The sequence below is a fragment of the Hyposmocoma kahamanoa genome, unplaced genomic scaffold, assembly GCF_003589595.1.
Source record: "Hyposmocoma kahamanoa isolate Upper Pololo Valley unplaced genomic scaffold, ASM358959v1 65, whole genome shotgun sequence".
NCBI lineage: Eukaryota > Metazoa > Arthropoda > Insecta > Lepidoptera > Cosmopterigidae > Hyposmocoma > Hyposmocoma kahamanoa.
Genome location: NW_020653853.1, coordinates 6,449,388 through 6,469,242, shown reverse-complemented (window position 1 = coordinate 6,469,242; position 19,855 = coordinate 6,449,388). Strand labels below are relative to the sequence as shown.

General features: G+C 35.8%; 1 protein-coding gene across 1 annotated transcript in view; it reads left to right on the top strand.

Moving 5' to 3' along the window:
• The window catches only part of LOC113231510, a 155,863-nt gene that overhangs the window by 109,788 nt on the left and 26,220 nt on the right, over positions 1-19,855 (top strand). Inside the window, exons 3-11 of the mRNA XM_026465834.1 lie at positions 503-606; positions 6,897-7,136; positions 11,084-11,246; positions 14,777-14,915; positions 15,688-15,900; positions 16,237-16,438; positions 16,592-16,766; positions 17,542-17,727; positions 18,204-18,363. Of these exons, the coding sequence (XP_026321619.1) occupies positions 503-606; positions 6,897-7,136; positions 11,084-11,246; positions 14,777-14,915; positions 15,688-15,900; positions 16,237-16,438; positions 16,592-16,766; positions 17,542-17,727; positions 18,204-18,363 (1,582 nt within the window). The remainder of the gene's footprint in view (positions 1-502; positions 607-6,896; positions 7,137-11,083; positions 11,247-14,776; positions 14,916-15,687; positions 15,901-16,236; positions 16,439-16,591; positions 16,767-17,541; positions 17,728-18,203; positions 18,364-19,855) is intronic.

Sequence of the window (19,855 nt, the reverse complement as noted above, 5' to 3'; positions counted from 1 at the left end):
AAGCTTTATGGATACCCCTGAGCCCAGGGAGACTCAGGAGTTATGTGGGGACTCTCCCTCCAGACTGGAGGGACTACCCCACTAAAACCCCCCCCGGGTTTCCCTCTTGCCGGTTGAGTCGGCGCCGTGGGATCAGTGAACATTCACCACGACGCCGCCCGGGAATAAGGCTGTACTAAGTTGGTGTTGAAAGATGTTCATATAAGAGCTGCTGTACTGATTTGTATAGCAATTTTTTATTCCGCTAAATATTGTATTGTTGCCTGTGTGTGTATTTTACTTGGTCTGAAGGTCATCTCCTTAAATATGTACTGTAAATTCCTGTCTTTAAAAAAGTCCTAATTTCGCAGATGTGACCTTTTTACACCAAGGATAATTACTGAATCTAAAATCTCTGCCAGGTTTTACGTAAAACAACCGTTGAGTAAAAATTCAGTACTTAGATTATTCATTTCAAAGTTCAAAAGCATCTTGTCATTTAAGTATTTATTTACTTTTCCAGCCGAAAGTCGAGCTCCAACAACTATTCAGACGCTTGATATTCCTTGCGAAAATAACGACGGCCAGGACGTCACGAAAAACGTCGAAAATGATTTACGTGAACTAGTAAGTTGTTTAAATTATACATGTGTAAATAACTTAACACTTGAGTAGTACATTTAAAGAACGACGCATATGGAATAACTACAGTGAGATTTTAGTAACAGTAAAGCTCCTTGTGAAAGAGTTCGTCCAGGGAAGTACTGCCACCTTATCAAGCAATAATATGGGCATTACTGCGTTCTAGTTTAGAAAGGCCTTATCTTTGCCGGTGAAATTACAGGGACATGGAACTTGTCAACTTATGTCTCAGGGTAATAGGCGCAGTGGGACTGTAACTGTCATAGATTAGAAGCGCACGACATGTTCATCTCGTCGTTTGATATCATAAAAAATTGCAATTCCTATACAATTTGTTTATATAGTTCGCATCTGAACCTCTTTCCGCTTCCAGCCTGTCTGCCAGCTGTCAAATGCGGACTCAAATAGTCAATTCTAGGGTGGCTGTAAACAAAACTTCACAGAAACTGTATTTTTCTATGCTACTCACAGCACATTTAGCAGAACAGAAGTGAAAACCCCATAAGAACACAGTGTTTTTTCTAAAAACTGGCGGATTATTATTTCTTTATTTTATGTTTAATTTGAAAACAAACAAATTGTCGACTGTCATATTTAACACTGATTTGTTTATCCTACTAATAGGTTTGTCGAGCGGTTCGAGGTTAATTTTGCAAACTTTAATTGAAAAAGTTGGGTAATTTATTCAATTTTTACTTTAATCAATGTTAAAATGTTACATTGTTATAATTACCAACCGTTTCAGCTTTGTCATAAAATATAAAAAAAAATGTTTAATTTCTATTTTTACTTGACTTCAAAAAAAGGAGGAGGTCATCACTTCGACTGTTTTTTATTGAGTGTGTGCGTTATTATTATTATTATTATTACTGTTTTTTATTGTATGTATGTTACGCGATAACTCCGCCAATTGTGAAGCGATTTTGATGATTCTTATTTTGTTGGAAAGAGGGTACCTCCATAGTGGTCCCATTTAATTTTGAAGAAAATTATCCACCTCTAAGGGTAGCTGTTCACGCATGAAGATTCACTTTTACAAGTAGCACCTAAATTTTATTACAAGGAGCAATTATTTTAATGGTTGATTTTGCTATTCTCCAATTCAAGGCGTTTTTCTCTCTCAATATACTTTGAATAGTGACAACCGATTTTTGTTACCTCTTGTGTGAAGTTCCGTATAGTGGCGAACTAGGGGATGAACCCGGGTTTGCGCACTTTCCGGTAACCGATTCCAATAAAACTTGGCAAATAGATGTAATTCCACGTACTTTTGAGGTCGGTTTTTTTAGTACTCTGTACTGAGATTATTATCAATAAAGGTTGAGTAAAACTGTACTAAGTCGAAGTCAAAATATTTTAACTTTAGACATAAATGTCTAATTCTTATTTAATTAAATAAAAAATATCGACCTCAAAAATTGGCTCCAATTTCGCTCTCTTCGTTACCGTGGTCTCCTCAACATAACTGAAACGCAAAATATGGCAGTCCCCGTCAAAACGAATAATATGAGCCCAAACACAGGAGCTGCTGTACACTATTGGAGTTTTTCTCAGCTGTCTGCCATTTTCATCATGATATCTGCTCTAGGATACCACAACATTTTACTGTCATTGGAATTACATTTATGTGCCAAATTTAAATGAAATCGGTTAACGAAAAGTGGGTGAAAATCAATAAACAGGATTCAAACATCGGAGTAATCGCGGAACATACATAGGGCGCACTATAAGTTTCCGAAAATGGCCACTTACATAAACAATATATAAAAAGTAATTACAACATTTGAAAATAGAACTCTAGCTGTAGAATACAGTTTGTTTCATCTGACTGTCACTTGTTTTTACATTGTGGCGTCATTTTAGAAATTGGTTGTCTACATCACCATGGATTTAACTCGTGAAAATTTTCGTAGTATGATTTTCTACGACTTTAGGTGTAACTTAACAGCTCAGCGGAGTTTTGCTCGGCTTCAAACTGCTTTTAGCGATGAAGCACCATGCAAGACGACTATTTATAGCTGGTTTGCAGAATTCAAACGCGGTCGTGTGAATCTCAGTGACGAAATCGTGATGGTCGCCCGTCCACTGCTGTGAACAACAAAAACATCGGTGCTGTGAGCCATATTATCAAAACAGACAGGCATGTGACGTACTATGAGATTCGGACATCTTTGAGAATAAACATGAATCAAATACAATCAATACTACACAAACATTTAGGTGTGAAAAAGCTGTGCTCTCAGTGGATCCCACACAATTTGACTGGAGCTCAAAAAACGAATCGCGTCACTTGGTGCAATGCCATGCTTACCAGATTCAACGGGGGGTCAAATTTGGTGTGGGACATAGTAACAGGTGACGATTTATAGTTACGATCCCTAAACATAACAGCAATCGAGCATAAGGGTTTGTCGAGATGAGCCGGAACCAACCAAACTGCCTCCGTGGCCGAACGGTTACCATGCCGGACTGCCACGCAGAGGTCCCAGGTTCGATTCTCGGGCCGGGAGAAATAGTTGTATGGCCTACATTTATTTCTCTCGTGAGTTTGGGTGTAATTTGTGATTGTTTATGTGTGTGCCACACAGGGTTTCCCTAGTGCGGGGCTATGTTGAGTGTGTGCGTTATTTATTTATTTATTTAAACTGGAGCGCGGGCAAACTGCCTCTAAGCCGATGATTGCTTCTTTTTGTAATAAAACTGGATACGTGGCTACTGTTGCTTTGGAGACTCGTTGCACCGTGAATAGTGAATGGTACACGACCATTTGTTTGCCGGAAGTTATTGACAAACTCCGTAAAAATAGCCGTATCATCTTGCACCACGATAATGCCAGTTCTCACACGGACAGAGAGATAAATGAATTTTTGAAGGTGAACAACTTGATCTTATGCGCCATCTCGCGTACAGTCCCGACCTGGCACCCTATGACTTTTATTTATTTCCAAAAATTAAGAACCACTTACGCGGTCAACGATTTTCATCATCAGAAGAGGCTGTCGAAGAGTATGAAAATTATGTTTCAGAGATTGTCACGGAGGAGTGGCATAAATGTTTTCAAAATAGGGTCATTCGTATGAAAAAGTGCATTAACGCTAACGGAGAATATTTCGAGAAACAATAAATTAATTTCTGACCATTTATAGTATTTTTCTCTTATTTATTCCGGAAATTTATAGTGCGCCCAACGTACACACAAATATTACAGTCGAATTGAGAACCCCTCCCTTTTCGAAGGCGGGTAATGAATGTTATTATATCATATTCTCACTTTTTTGTGGCTTTGTTTGAATAATAGTACACACCAGCAGGTGTATGTAGTAACATACATAAGCACGGAATTCAATACCGTATAACTTATACATTTGATGAATTTGATCGTTAAGTGAAAGATAGTAAAATTCACATTTTATATAGTCGCTTGCCTGGAGCAACACACTGTACGAACATAAAATACTTATGTTCCAGTCCTAGTCCCAATATTCGAGATATGAAATTCCACGTAGAATCGAAGTTTAGACAAGATAACTTTGCAAACATGTCCCTCAAGTATAATGTAATTAACTAGAAAGACAAACTTTTCTAAATAAAACCATAAATGATATTAAATTCTCGGAAAGTTTGCCTAAACTTCGCGTTATGAGTTTCGGAATATTCATGAATGGAAAATACAAAATTCTTTATGAAATATTTTCGTCAACGGCCCCGCAGGTAGGCGCATTTGGGATATTAGGTAGTTTCTTAAGGGCCGTTTAACATCTTTTGAGATGATGTCAAGGTAAAAGTAACGGCGGAATTGCGTCATCCCCAATTTGATGTACGTCCCCTTGAGGAAGGTTGGTAACATTTCATCACTTCGCATTTTCTATTTCCCTTCGGAAAAACACATCCTATGTCATTTTACATTTACTCTGAAATTCCGGATTTGTTGGACCGTTATCATTTTACTTTCTCTTTTATATAATAAAATGACTGAAATTGTTGAAAGGCACTAGGGTACACAATATTTTTATTTACGGTGTAGCCTCCTCCACTCCTTACAATCTATAACCAGCTCCTCTTGACCTCTAATAAAACTGCTCACGTGGACGAAAGAAAGAAAAGAAACACGGTAAAATTCCGGGGTAACTCCAACACTAACAAATTACATTATGTTCTATTGCTTCTGTTTTCATTAATCGTACTCTTTTTATCACTGCCTCCTGAATCTGCCTCCGTGGCCGGATGGTTACTATCCTGGACTGCCACGCTGAGGTCCTGGGTGCGATTCCCGGGCCGGGAGAAATATTTATAAAGCCTACACTTATTTAACTCGTGAGTTTGGATGTAATTTGTAGTTGTCTATGTGTGTGAATACCATTCAATTATTTTTTGTAAAATTACTCCACTAGTTTGTTATAATTGTTCGAACACTTTGAAAAAGTTCCTTCGATCCGGCCGGATTCGAACCGACGTCTCCTAGCAAACCGTGTCAGACGCTATATCAACTAAGCCACGCAACGAACCAGCATACCTCACGGATTTTTCTATGTGCTTGTTGTCAGATCTTTGTATCTACGAGAAATCTATGAAAGCATTTCGTCACCCAGTTAGGTACCTTTACAGCTACCAGTCATGGCTATTAGTTCGTGCGTCAGGAAGAGGAAGGCCTGGCAGTGGCATTCTGAAAATCTGGCATTCTGCGAATCTGGCATTCTGCGAATCGAGCATTCTGCAATCTGGCATTCTGCGAATCGGGCATTCTGCAATCTGGCATTCTGCGAATCGGGCATTCTGCAATCTGGCATTCTGTGTATCTGGCATGCTGTGCACCTGGCATTCTGCGAATTTGGCGTTCTGCTAATATAACATTCTGCCCGTTGGGCATTTTGCGTTTCTGGCATAAAGCGTCAAAACGCTATTTATATCGTTTAAATTCGTTATATTCGTTACTTATGTTTTAAATAATCATCCTTACCATACTCCAAACTATTTAGATATCTGCAAAAGACACCATATACTTTTTGAATTGCTATGTGAAATGACTGGCAGACATAAACTATCTCATTAAAATTACCACCAATGTCGTCGACTGTCCCGACCTTCTATCTGAGATTCACTTAAGGGTTCCAGCTAAGCATTTACGTAACTAGTCACTAATTCATTTACCTGTCGCTCTACAAAATTACAAACGGAATTTGGTTAAATATGGCTGGCGTGCGAGCAACAACTTTAACAAAGTTTCTACTTTTTAAGATTTGTTTAACACAAGCTGTGCGTACGTTAAGAAAGTATTATGTAATTCATTTGTTATTACTAGAGCGAGCTAGTTTGCATAATGTTACTTTGCTTCTATAAAATGTGCCATGTGCATGTACAATGTCATTTAGTTGTGTAGTATTATTATCAATGCTGTTTTTAGCTATTGTATTTAATCAGTAGGAAACTGTTTTTGCTTATGATTATTTAATACAGTTTCTGTTACATTGTGATAGAGTTGTTTGTACCCTCAAAAATACAATAAAAAATTAGTTCAATAAATAGAATAAATAACCCCACTGCGTTTAAGTGTCGCGGCGCGAATATGTCGCGCGTCGACACGCGATTTCATATTCGCATAACACAAATTTGTATCTTAATTATGGGAAAATAGAGATGAATGAAAAGTCGCGCCGCTTCGACTCTGCGCCAGTGTGAGTTGAGCCTATGATAGTTATTTCTCAAAAGAATACAAATTCACTAAAATATTACACGTCACTTAGCTTTGGATTATGAGTTACCATTTCGGTAATTTAGTGGTCATCAAATGCGCGTAAATGTCGTGGCAACCAAAAAGCGTGACATTCGGGAATCTATTGTTATCAGTCCGTGGACAACGAAATTAATGCTTACTGTACAAATATTTAAGTCGGAACCATTGAAATAACAAAATAATAACGTTAAATCTCTCTGCTGTAAAATTTGGTTTAGTTCAAATACCAGCCTTTTACCAATATACATATACCATACTATACATTCGCGGATTTGCACTATCCTCGACGTTATGTAGAATTCGGTGTTCTAGTATAACAAAAAAAACATAAACAAGGCCCTAACCAAATATTGCATATCAATTGCCATGGTGACACTTTAATATTAATTACACAAAGAAATAAAAACATTTGTAAAAACATCAGAAATGTGAGAAATTCTTCATAATGTGGTATTTAATTGTTTATAATATGATAAATTGTTTAATGTAACCACGAAAGTATGCATTAATAAAATGTTATTTAATCTACTGTTCTTCATTGCAGTATCCCGTTCATGTAACACCGTTAATGAACGAAGATCAACATTGGGGATGTTTCTACATATTTCCAGAGCTATACGAAGATCTGTATTCTCCCTTAGTGCGCGTGGTTCGCTTGGACGCTGTTCCTGAATTGGTCGGCGGCGTCCTCACAAGGGATATGATCGCTGCCTGTCTTACTTACCTTAAGCGAACGCCTATTTTAGGCGACTTTGTCTGTATAAAACTGAATCTTTCCGGTCAGGTAAATCTACTAAAACTCTCAATTTATTACAGCATACATTCATGCGACGACGTTTGCATTGATACAATCATTGCTCTTTCTAGTAGGGCATCACTTTAGATACAATATGCACATGTTTTCTCTTAAACAAAGAATACAGTTTTTTATAATCAAAATAAGGATAAACAAAACTATACTTCGTACCCTTGGCATGATAAAGCCACATGTGATCATACATCATTGTGTCACATGTAAGTCACAAAATAATACGAAGTAAATGAAACGAATCATGTATACATGTTATAACTCTCCTATTTAAGCATAAAAACTTGAGATTTTTTGTGAAATAACTCCACTACTTAGGAAATGAAACTATTTTTCCGGATTCAAATCGCGTATATTTGTTTTTTCAAAAAAAACCGACGTTTCGGGCCCTTTACAGGTCTCATGGTCACGGTTGACAGTGACAGTCATTACGCGATTTAAATCTGGAAAAATAGTTTCATTTCCTATGTTTAACTATCGCGAAAACCTAAGAACTCGATAACTCCACTACTTTTTTATAATTATTAATACAAACATCGAACACTTAGAAAAAATCCTTCGATCCGGACGAATTCGAACCGACGTCTCGAATACCAACCAAGCCACGGAACGAACCAGCGGACCACACCAATGTTTTCTATGTTGCGGATCTTTGTATTAGGTTTTCAACCGTAGCGCCATCTATGAGAAATCTATGAAAGTATTTCGTCACCCAGACAGGTACCTTTACAGCTACTAGCCCTGGCTAGAGATGTCGCTATTAACTGTAAAAAAAATTATTGAATGTCAGAATGTGTCACTACCATGATATTCAATTTTTTTTTGTAAAATTGTTCCACTATTTTGTTATAATTATTAATACAAAGATCGAACACTTAGAAAAAATTCCACTTCTTTTTAATACAATGTACACACGCCAGCACATCTACACGTTGGCGTATCTTGTTTCGTTGCACTGGACGCGATTTTCGAACAAAAATGTGCAGTCTGATGTGCCGTTGTCCGTACATAGAGGTGAGAAGGTTCTAAAATCTCTCAATAGATGTCACCAGCGGCGCCGAATGCCGAAAACCAATTCAAAGATCTATAACAAAAACAAGAGAATTTTGACAACTCGATAACTTGACCAGTAGCTTAGGTGTAGAGCAACGCTACCATACAGCGCAGTCATAGGTTCAAGTCCCATCGGGTCGAAGAAATTTTTCTACGTGTACGTAGAATATAAAGATGTAAATAATCATAACATAAAAAAGTTTTCGACTACCTAATTTCTTTTTATCGACTAATTTCCTAGAATCTTAAACTCAAGAAGTTAGTGATTGCAGTCGATAAATACATTCTGTCGACTATCGACTGAATATTGGTCACGCTTATGGAATAAATAGCCAAAAATTACTCTTCGGCCTATCAATCGTCCAATTACTGAGCGCAGGTTAATTTAAAATGTCAATTTTTGTAAGTTCTTACATACATACACTATATTTAGAACGATGTCTATGAAAAATTCAAAGAGAAGACGTATTTGAAACTTTTTCATTTTAATTCAATTTAGATAATAAAATCTGCTAAAAATTCTTGTTAAAATCTTGTCAACTGTCAAAATAAAAATAAAGATATGGCAACAACTCAATTAATAGTCATTATGGCGTCATAATATTGAAAATTTAGTCGTTATTGGCAGAATTTTATCTTCTTTCACATCCCATCGATAAAACTGTCGACAGCGACTACATGACTATTTAAAATAAGAAAACTGACAACCCTGCAAATGTCATTTTACTCCCTCTTCGAAAAACACAGACTATAAAATGTTGTCATTTTGCAGATGTGGCCTTGTTACATTTCAACAAATTATTGAAATAAATTTATATTTACTTATAATGCAATTAATTTGCCTATTGCGCATAATAGTAAATATCGCCATGTGTAAAGAACCTTTTGTACAAAAAGTAAGCCATGTTTAGTTCTTGCATCAATCAACTGCCGTGAACGTGTAGGGTGGATCTGACGTTCGTTTTTCGATGTCTCAACTTTTCCTCAACTTTTCTAACACCAGAAATATTAATGTTAGTAAATATTGGGAAGATAAGTTGTCTTTTTTAGCAAAATACGTTTATAGACTAAGATTTATGGAACCAACTTTGACTTTAGCTAAGCAATAACAGCGAAATAGTCAAGCTTTTTAGCCGTTATTGTTAAGTATTTACATAATTGTGACCTTAGAATAATAACGCATAGAAACCTAGTCCTCACACGCTAAGTGAGGCAAATTGTAGGGACCCCAATAGGCTTACACGAGCGGGCGGGCCGTCAGTGCTCAAGGTCAACTTGCACCGCGAACAGCTCAAGAATTTTAGCTAAAAATAACGAAATGTTCGGTGAATGAGTGTAAAAATACGTCAGACAAAAATAGAATAGATACTAAGATCACATTCCACAAGGAAGTAAAGCGTTTCAAGCTGTATTTTTATGTAAATATTCACTAAAACAGAAAATTAATTTCGTTGCAACAAGATACGAAAATGTTGCAAAGTAACGAATTTTTTCTCCCCATTTTGCTATTCTGTTTCAAAATAATAAAATTATTTTACGTAATTTTTTGAGAATAGGCAATATCACAACCGTTGCAGAATTTCTACAAATGTGCACCGCCGCGACAACGTTGTAGGGAATTTACGTTAGCTATTTTTACGGAATATATTTAGTATTTGCCTTCATTAGTTTCATGTGAAAATCATTATTTTTAGGAAATGAAACTATTTTTCCAGATTTAAATCACGTATATTTGTTTTTTCAAACAAACCGACGTTTGGGCCCTTTACAGGTCCCATGGTCACGGTTGACTGAGGTGGTACAGTCTTCAACCAGTTATGTCTAATATTGATGCAAACCACCCTATTTTTCACTATAGTTACAATAGTTATTAATTAAATACCTTATTTTTAATTTTACAAAGAAAACATTCTAATTTACGCTACATTAAGTTTTACAAATTATTTTATTGAATGAATTTTTTAAATACGAAAAACTTGCTTAGGTCACCATTTTTGCTTAGTCAAAGTTCGTTTTATATAAATCTAACCCTTAGTTTGTGCAGTACCGCTAACTGCAACTAACTCACATATTTTTCCGTTCAATTTTTTATTTTTAAATCTGTAACTATATCTATTTAAGGGCGCCATCAAATTAGCCACTGGTAGAATTTGTACCGGAAAACACCGGAAAATCTCGGCGCTAGCGAGGTGCAATCAGTCCCAGTGCCGCGATTATAGATTCCCGGTACTCCCGGCTACAGCAAGGAACTACCTACCTACTGAGCTACGAGTAATGTTGCCTGTTGGCAACTTCGCACGGGCGCACATTACTGCCATTGAAATGCCACTAAAACTTATTACTTAACTACAATGTGATTTTACGACATTATGTTGTGTTAAATTTTATAGTAATTATCTATCAAATTTTTAATACAAACCTTTAGTTCGATTAGAGAATGAAGCTTTTCTTTATTATTTTATAGTATTGTTATTACGTAAATTATTGTATAGGTACGGAAAACCCGGAATAAGCATACTAACTGGTTACAGTTTAAGCTTTTCAAGAAGTACGGGGAATACCGGAAGTAATCATTAAGCCCAATACCGGGAAAATTTTAGGAGCCCTAGGCAGAAGCGCTTCAGTGACACGGCAACCGAACGTCTATAGCGCTTCAGTAATTTTTAGTTGACTAATGTGACTGCAATCAGAAGTGACACGCGTGTCACGGCAGTGGTGCTGCAACTGCATTTCTAAATATTGTATGAAAATTGGTAGTGGCGCGGCTGCAGCGCCACTGTAGTGTCACTGCAGCGCTTTTATAAGCGTCCAATTTGAAGGCGCCCTAAGTCTATTTTCTAATGTTAAATAATTGCAACTTATGATTACAGTGCCTCGTAAATATAGAAGTGTTGCAGCATTATAAATACTTGGTATACTTGGACCTGTCGTCTAACTTATTAACAGAATTAACTGTGCTCTCACATTTGCTATATTTGCAGTTTCTCAGTGTATCTTTTAATAGGCTGACGACCGTTTTGGAATACGAAACTCGTAAGTTGTATTAGAAATAATTTAGTTCACCTTTTTATAGTAAGAGTAGAACCTGGCAGACTTTCAAATGGTTCAGCTAATGGAAAGTGGTTATTATCGCCTAGAGACATGATATGCAATTCTAAAAATAACCTTAACATCACAAATGCGTTGTCGGACTTATGCATCGGGCATCATAAACATCAATAAAAATATATAACAAACTTCCGGAGAGTTAAAAATATGAGCCAAACAACATTTTTTTTAAAACTTAAAGAAATTACTAATAAATAAAAGCTATTATAATGTAAAAGATTGTTTAGAAGATTAAATTCTTGATACCTGACTTTTATTAACTAGTTGTAAACATACTTGTTTAAATTTCGTAAAAGTACTTATTATAAAAACATTAAATTATAAAAAAACTGTTGATAGATATTTAATTGAGGTAGGTTGGTAAGAAAGTAATTGAAAGGTTAAAGCACATATATATAATAAAATTTAAGTGCAAAAATCAAAAAATAAATTATTGGTCAATATAAGAAAAAACAATACGTACATTTTATTTTAAAAACAAGTAAAATATTCACCAGACGCAAATTTATTTGATATTGTCCTTATTGATCATAATAGGCATTGTACAAACTTCAAAGAACATATAGAGTAGATTATTAATACCTCCCTTCAAAATCTCGAAAGTAATGTATTGTACTTGATTTGTTCTATAGTTTCGAGGAATAACTATCAATTACTTTACTTAAAAACTATGAAAAGGAAACTATAAAAGTTTTCTTGTAGAACTTATTCTATTATCTCATAACCCACTGCAGCTGCGATGAAACTCCTGTTTGAAATGTTAAGTGTGTACTATCGCTGAAAGCATTTTCATCCTTATACTGTGGCTAAAATTGTGTAATCAGAAACTTGAACAATGAACCTTACAAAATACTTATACTTATAAAACTCAGAGGTGAAAAAAACTGCTTATACATTTTAAACGGTAGAACGTGGTACTTATGTAAAAAAGCGCGCTTACAAATGATAGGTCATTGTTAGAAAAGGACTACGCTTTTTAGTTTGAAACTTACAAAACCATTTAGGAAAACTTTAAGCCCATAAGTAAATAAATATTAGACAATATCACATGTGTTGCTTTGATCCCAAAGTAAGTAAAGCACTTGTGTTCCACAAACACCCAAACCCGAGACTATAATATAGAAAAGTTAGTTTTTTACATTGTCCTGGCCGAAGGTCGAACCCGGGACCTCAGAGTTGACGCCACCATGAAAACCGGTGCGCAAGCCACTCGACCACGGAGATCGTCCATAGACTATGTTAAAAAAAGCTTGCAACATTGTGTTGAGAGCGAAAAGCTAGAACCGGTCACTTGTAAATTCAGACGTTTCAGATAATTGAATTTATTTGTAAAACGCGGCTGTTATTTATATTTAGAAAATTATTATTCACATTGACGAATTAATTTGTTTAGGAAACATAGTTCAATATCTTTATTTAACTATGTTTCCACTAACTCTTGTGTCCCAAAATTCACGCAAGAAGTAATTTTGATAGAAATTGTGCTTTCTATTCATAGTTAGCAACATTTTCTTTGAAGCTTTTTTAAATCGAAGGTTTATGCCAACGTGATAGACTTATGTATCAACGTGATTCAGTCACAGTTATGCAAAACGGTCATCGGAAATTTCATGAAAAGAGTGCGAATGTACCAGCAAAACCGTGTCTTCCACCTTGGAGGCCTTTTACCCTTCATGCTTTACCACACATAACCCTTAAACCATGTACTTAATGGATCAATAAAAAAGTTACAATTTTTAATTATAAACCTCTGTTTTCTATCAAAATTACTTCTTGCGCGAATTTTGAGACTTATAAAGTTACAAGCATACTTATGTGTTTATATTAAAAAAGCAAAACGCCTACCTCTATGCTCATAAGGTTCAAAATATAGTTTAGGCATAGACGTCACTCAGGTCTCCGGATGTATCACAAGCTTCTCTGTATTTACAGATTGTAACCATCGACATGTTGCATGATTCCACCCCAAGTAACAAAGACCGTTCGCTTAATTGATTGGGGTTCAACAAAGGTCTTGAGCCGTAACAGTGTTCAGTGAAATTTATTAAGCGGAAATTTTGACAGCTCTCAAATGATGCGTATTAAATGAGTAATTTTTGATGTGCACTCAAGTAACATCATTAATAAAGACACTAGACTTATGTAAGCTTATAAGGCGAAATGGCACCGTGGTTGCGTAAATTTTGAAGCGTGTGAGGCAGACGAGGAGAAATTAATTACACGTTATTTAAAAATTTACCTTTTAGAAATAAAGTATTATACCCTTTTACCTTAAAAATTTACCTTTTACAAATAAAATATTATTATACCCTTTTACTGTGTAACAATATCATGGTCGCCTGACGTATTTATTACTTAACACGGAAGAAAAAAATAAATTGATGTACCTGCAATAACTCTCGAATGAAACTGATTTTTCCGTTATAAAAATTAAAAATGTTGCGGAACTTCTTTGTTTTGCGATTTTTTTTTTTTTTTTTTGAGCGAAGGTTTAGTCAAACGTGCTTAGGCCTCCATGGTTCACTACTGGTATCTTCTGTTTTCATTATGAATTAAAAAAATTAATTAGTTTTCTTAATGTCGAATAACCGAGTTTGCGTGTGGTCGAAATACGTCAAATCGTCTATATTGGGTCTCTCTTCACTCTTAATCTCGATCTTGACGTGGGTTTGTCAATTAAGTCAAAAGGCCTTTGATAACAAATTTTCTCCTGCGTTAGTTATACTGTCTCAAATCAAAAACCTATAAGCGCGCCTTCAAATTAGACGCGCTACGGTGGTGCGACTGTGGCACGGCAGCCGCGCGTCTGTAGCCCTTCAGTAACTCTTAGTTCACTAATTGTAACTACAAAAGTGGAGCACGCGTGTTACGATAGTGGTACCGCAACTACGATTCTAAATATTGTATGCAAATTAGTAGTAGCGTGGCTGCAGCGCCACTGTAGTGTCACTGCAGCGCTTCTATAAGCGTCTAATTTGCAGGCGCCCTAAGTCACAATGTAGTGTTTTCCATCGTTCCAAGAAACTTTTGACTATGATCAAGGAAAAGTAATTTGTTAATTACACTTTCGTTAGAAATGTTGTGTGAGTTATAATTATAATGGCGGTTTAATACATAAGCGGCAGTACATAACAATATTGTAATACGATTTCATTTATAATATTTTTATGATACTAAGTCATGGGACAAACAGGTGGTGCGCCTGAACTGCACCTGCCCATAACAGTTGCAGTGTCACTCCAAGCTTTAAATTGCAAAGATATGAGGGGCACTGCTACTGCGCCCCCTCACCCTTGGACATAGTTGAAAAGTTTCGTGTACCGTGGTTACATACCAATAAAGCAAGGGATTGCATCCCGTTAATCTTATAAGCAATTCTAGTTAAAATCTGACCATTAGCTTTTAACTGCTCCCGTACCAATCTACACTAATTAACCTAAAATGTTTTTTTCCAGCTCAGTGGTTTTTAACCGAAGTGCACTACGAATACAACTCTGTGATGATAATTAGAGACATTACCTTGTTTTGGTCTATCACTGTGTTAAATCTATCGCATAATAATATTAAAATGATCAGCGGCTTGGAAAACTTAAAGTGAGCATGTACCCTACTAGGTGGTAGTTGATGTAATAATAATTACGTCGAACCTTTCGATAATCCGAAAGTTCCAAATTATAACATTTAAAGGTAATGTCAACTTTAAAATGATCTCGGTCAAACGAATCAAAAATATTTATCAAACAATATAATTTGTACGTTCTGAGAGCTCGAAATATCTGCTTATTTTGTATTTATTTAGTAATAATAAATTTTTTTGTCATGGCCATGCCATACTGTCAGAATTTACATTGTAATTTTTATTCAATAGCTTAAAATTTTTCCTAGTCCTATTTTAATTAGAGTTCTTGATTTAAGAGTTGGTTTAAATAGTTTCTATAGTGTGTTTCACAACTTTATTTAGAGCACTTTGTTATTTTTAAGTTCAATAGTTTAATTTTCTGATATTTTTTCGCGGGAAATCAAGAAATCGTTACGATGGCCATTTTGAAAAACATGCAAAGATTATTTACTTTCAGTTCCCACATTGCGTTCAGTTTAAAAAAAATTACTTGCTTTGACGCGTTCAATTTAGTTGAGAATCTACTTTACTACTATTGAATTCTACTATTGACTATCCGTTTGTAAACTTGAATGTTACAAACAGACCGTACATATTTCAACTAAAAAGAAAACGCATACCAATACCAAATCCGCAGTTTAACCGATTACAATATTCAAACGGTTTTCATTTCCTTAAAACTTAAGACGAATTCAACATCTACCCGAGATTTCCATTTGCACTTAGAATCCAATCGCTTCATTTCAGCTATCTTCGAAGACTGGATCTATCATTCAATAACATCCAGCGTTTAGAGAATCTAAATCACCTTAAACTTATATGGCTCGACGTGTCATACAACAATATATCTAGTTTCGAGTTCGGGACGAATTCAGGCCTGTGGACTATGTTATATCTGGAATATTTGAATCTGAATGAAAACAAACTTACTTCTATGAGGATGTTTTCGGGATGTGGAAGGTATATATCAATAATTATTACAAATGTAAGTCTCTTTATGCGTGGTCTTGTTTACCTTGACAGACTTTTAGTCCAATGCCTACACATAAGGTACGAAAGTAGGTAAGAAGCACTTGTAGCAGTTTTTAAAAATTCAACCTCTAACGTGAAAGAAGGGGTGTAAAGTGATGGAAAATTATGAAGAAATATTCACCTATTGCATCCATTTTATTCATAGTATGTTTTTGGACAGTTTGAATGTCATACTGCATTTCGCGTGATATTATAATCTTGTGATAGGACAGTTTCAATTCCTAACGCAACTGGTCATACTTAGGTACTTCAATAAATTTTCAGACTCCGAGAACTTCACGCGCGCAACAACCGCCTAAACATGTTCTTAGAACTTGCAGTGTACATGCGGCAGCTCAAGCGACTAGTTATCCTTGATCTTCGTGAGAACCCTATAAGTTCCCTGTCGGGTTATAAAGATGTCGTCATAAACAGTTTCCCTGTTTTGCTCAGTTTGGATGGTAAAGATCTTGATCCAGTTGAACAGGTAAGACTCAAGGCTGTACATAAATTACCTTAAATAGTTGCGTACAACCTACTAGTGTAACATGGAGATCAGTGTGAGCCACGGGGATCTCTTCCAGAGTAAAAAGCTCAGTAACTTTTTCGAATGTCATATATATATTATTACATATTTCAGCGACTCCTGAAAATGCATATGTCTCCCGATGTAACAGCTTTTGCAACACGCCGCTTATTACGTTTGCTATATATAGAACAGCTTTCAAGGGCTCGTGTCTCCCCTTTCGTTCCTCCTGGCGACACTCAGGAAGTACCCATAGTCATACTAGTTGGATATGAGGCCGTCGGTAAAGGTCTGTGCAACTGTTTATGCAATCATTTGGGCTAATTTATTCATTCTCAGTTCTGATTTTTAACATCGTAATTTGAGAATTACGAACTTTATTATAAATTATTTAGAGTTCATTATTTATCAGGTAGCGTCATTTATAAATTATAACTGAGGTTCTCATACTTGAAAAAGGATCTTCAAAATAGAGGACTGCTTTTTCCTGGCGTCAAATTCTGGTTGACCAATAAGTCGATGATTGCCATTGCCTTCAACAGGAAATTGAAATGGTCTATACAGTGTCCTGTAATGAATGGATAATATTGAAATGCCTGACAGCATAGCTTATGACTGTTAAATAAATATTTAAAAAATATAATCTCAAGTAATACCTATGATATATCTTTTTTTTTTCGAAGTGAATTAATTTTACCTTATTTTTAGGTTCTTGTACATCACTACCACGAATGAATGAATTTCTTCGGTTTCTTGGTGTCACAATATTCAACGTTAATGTGATAATAGATAATAAATAATATGACTAACTATTGCACTGGGTTGTTTGCAAGCCTGAAATGCCTAACTGCATACTGTTAGGCAGTGCAGGCTTATCCATTCGTTACCGGACGCCCTGTAGAATACGCGATGAAGGGATAATATGTCTTTACAATTAGGTATATTGAATCCATGCATACCAAATTGTAATGTCATCATTGTGGCTATTATAATGCTATTATGTGTGAAATTAGTGTCCTAAATATCATACTTTGGATCACTAATCATCTAATTAAATATTTCAGGAACTTTACTCCGGCGCCTTGCGGACGAGTGCCAGACAAACGTGGAACTTGGAAAGTTGCACACCACTTACCCTTTCCACTACCCTGAACACTTCATTGAAGTGTCCCGAAGCAAATTCGACGACATGCTCTTAGCTGGAGATTTACTTACTTATTGCGAGAGAGATGGGGAGTCCTACGGGCTTAGTGAGTTTCACGCGTCAATTACATTTCGCTAAGAATCAAGATACAATATTGTTTTTGTAAACCTCTAGCTCATTTTCAGATACAGACTTGACGGTAATGCAGGAATAAATATTTCCGCCATATGTCTTTCACTTTTTGATATCTCTTGGGAGTAACGATATTTTTTTCTAACGTCTCATTGGTCAGCACGAATCTTCTCAATAGAATTTTGGGCTCGGCGCTTACGCAAGTGCAATTGAACCAAAACTATTCATTATGTTCTGTCGTTCTATACAATAGAAGTCCTGTTAACAGCAGGTTGCAATTGAACAAGACCATTCATTATGTTATGTCGTTCCATATAGAGGAGTCCTGTTAACCGCAGGTTGCAACTAAACAAGACCATTCATTGTGTTATGTCGTTATATAGAGAAGACCTGTGATAATAGTAGACAAATTCTTCTTGATAATGATGGTAATTATGGCTTTTTCCAAAGGTCGTGAGGAAGCTTTCATAAAAGATGGTAAAGTGAAAGTGGTTGGTATGGATCTAATTTCGGCCTTGATGATGAAACAGCGCGGGCGCAGGCCATACTTAATTCTAGCCACGTGCTCAGACATAAACGCCGTCATATCTAGACAGGGCATGCGGAAAGCGTAAGTCAACTTACATTATAACACAAGTATACTAGTGCACTTTCGTGGCACATGTGATATGATTTGTATCAATGAATATTGTACCGCAAATTGTTCTTTTTAACTGTCTAGTGGCAGCTTTCAGTAGCTATTTTAATATGGTGCCAACAGATAGTCCTTGCAAATTAAAATATAATTGAGAAATAATCGAAACTGCGACGAAACTTGTGACTTGGTACCCGAAAGATGCATGGTATGCGTGCTCCATTATGGCAATAAGCTGAATAGCTTTGTAACCTGAAAATTTATAACAATAAAAAACCGACCTCAAAAGTTCGTGGAATTACATGTATTTGCCAAGTTTTATTGAAATTGGTTACCGAAAAAGCGCGAAACCAGATTCATCCCCTAGTTTGCCACCGTTAGATGGAATATTTTCTTCAAATTTAAATGAGACCACTACTGAGACTAAAAAGTCATCAATATCGGTTTACAATTGCCGTTATGCAGGTGCAATATGAAATTATCATTAACATACAAAATATAAATAAATAAAAAACATACAATCGAATTGAGAACCTGCTCCTTTTTTTTAAGTCGGTTAATTACACGCATTTACCAGTATCTTCGTTTGATTTGAAAATGAATGGAAACATTTAAATATTATGAAATATCATTATTCATTGATATTCAAAAAAATAAGATGGTTAAATATATATTTAAAAAAAAATTTAGTAATCTGAATCCGAAAAAAACTTTATTTAATTTATAAATACTAATATATACAAACATAATATATAAATGCGTGTACGATATTTCTGTTTGCTGAGTAGTTAGACTAAACACATATCTATTGACAATATTTTATTTTTTCATGGTATTGAGCAACGGGACGAACAAATGTGTTAAGTGACACGCCTGTATAGAGCAGTCCACGCAGGGCTTTAAGTCGCTAAGATCTGACAGGCATTGCCACAGCGCCCGCCACCCAGAGACCTAAGTTGCCAAGTTCTATGTGCCTGTAATTTCACCAGCACCCTTATACTTCAAACATCAAATAACCGGAACGCAGTAATGCTCATATCCCTGAAGTTTCTCACTAGGAGCTCTTCGGCTACTAAATTATTTATATTATTCAATGAGAATAAAATAAATGGTGGTGTTTAAATCGTTTCTTTGTGTGGTATACAAACCAGCAAAGAGTACGCACGGATTTTTTGGCCAACCCTATAAATGCTTATAAATACACAACACCACGTACATTATTTAATATGAGCAATATTGTGTCAAAAACTTCTTTATCCAATAATCAGATTATGTAAGGGATTGAATAATAAGCGGATTGTAACCGGATATAATCGTCTTTTAAATTACAGAGTATACTGACTTTTAGCGGATTGCTAGTTTTGATGATGTAAAAAGAGTGTTGTCTTAGAGCGTTTGCACACGGCGACTTTTAGCAGCGGTGCAAACGCGACGCAGTAACGCGTCTACCTTTACACACGCCCGCGAC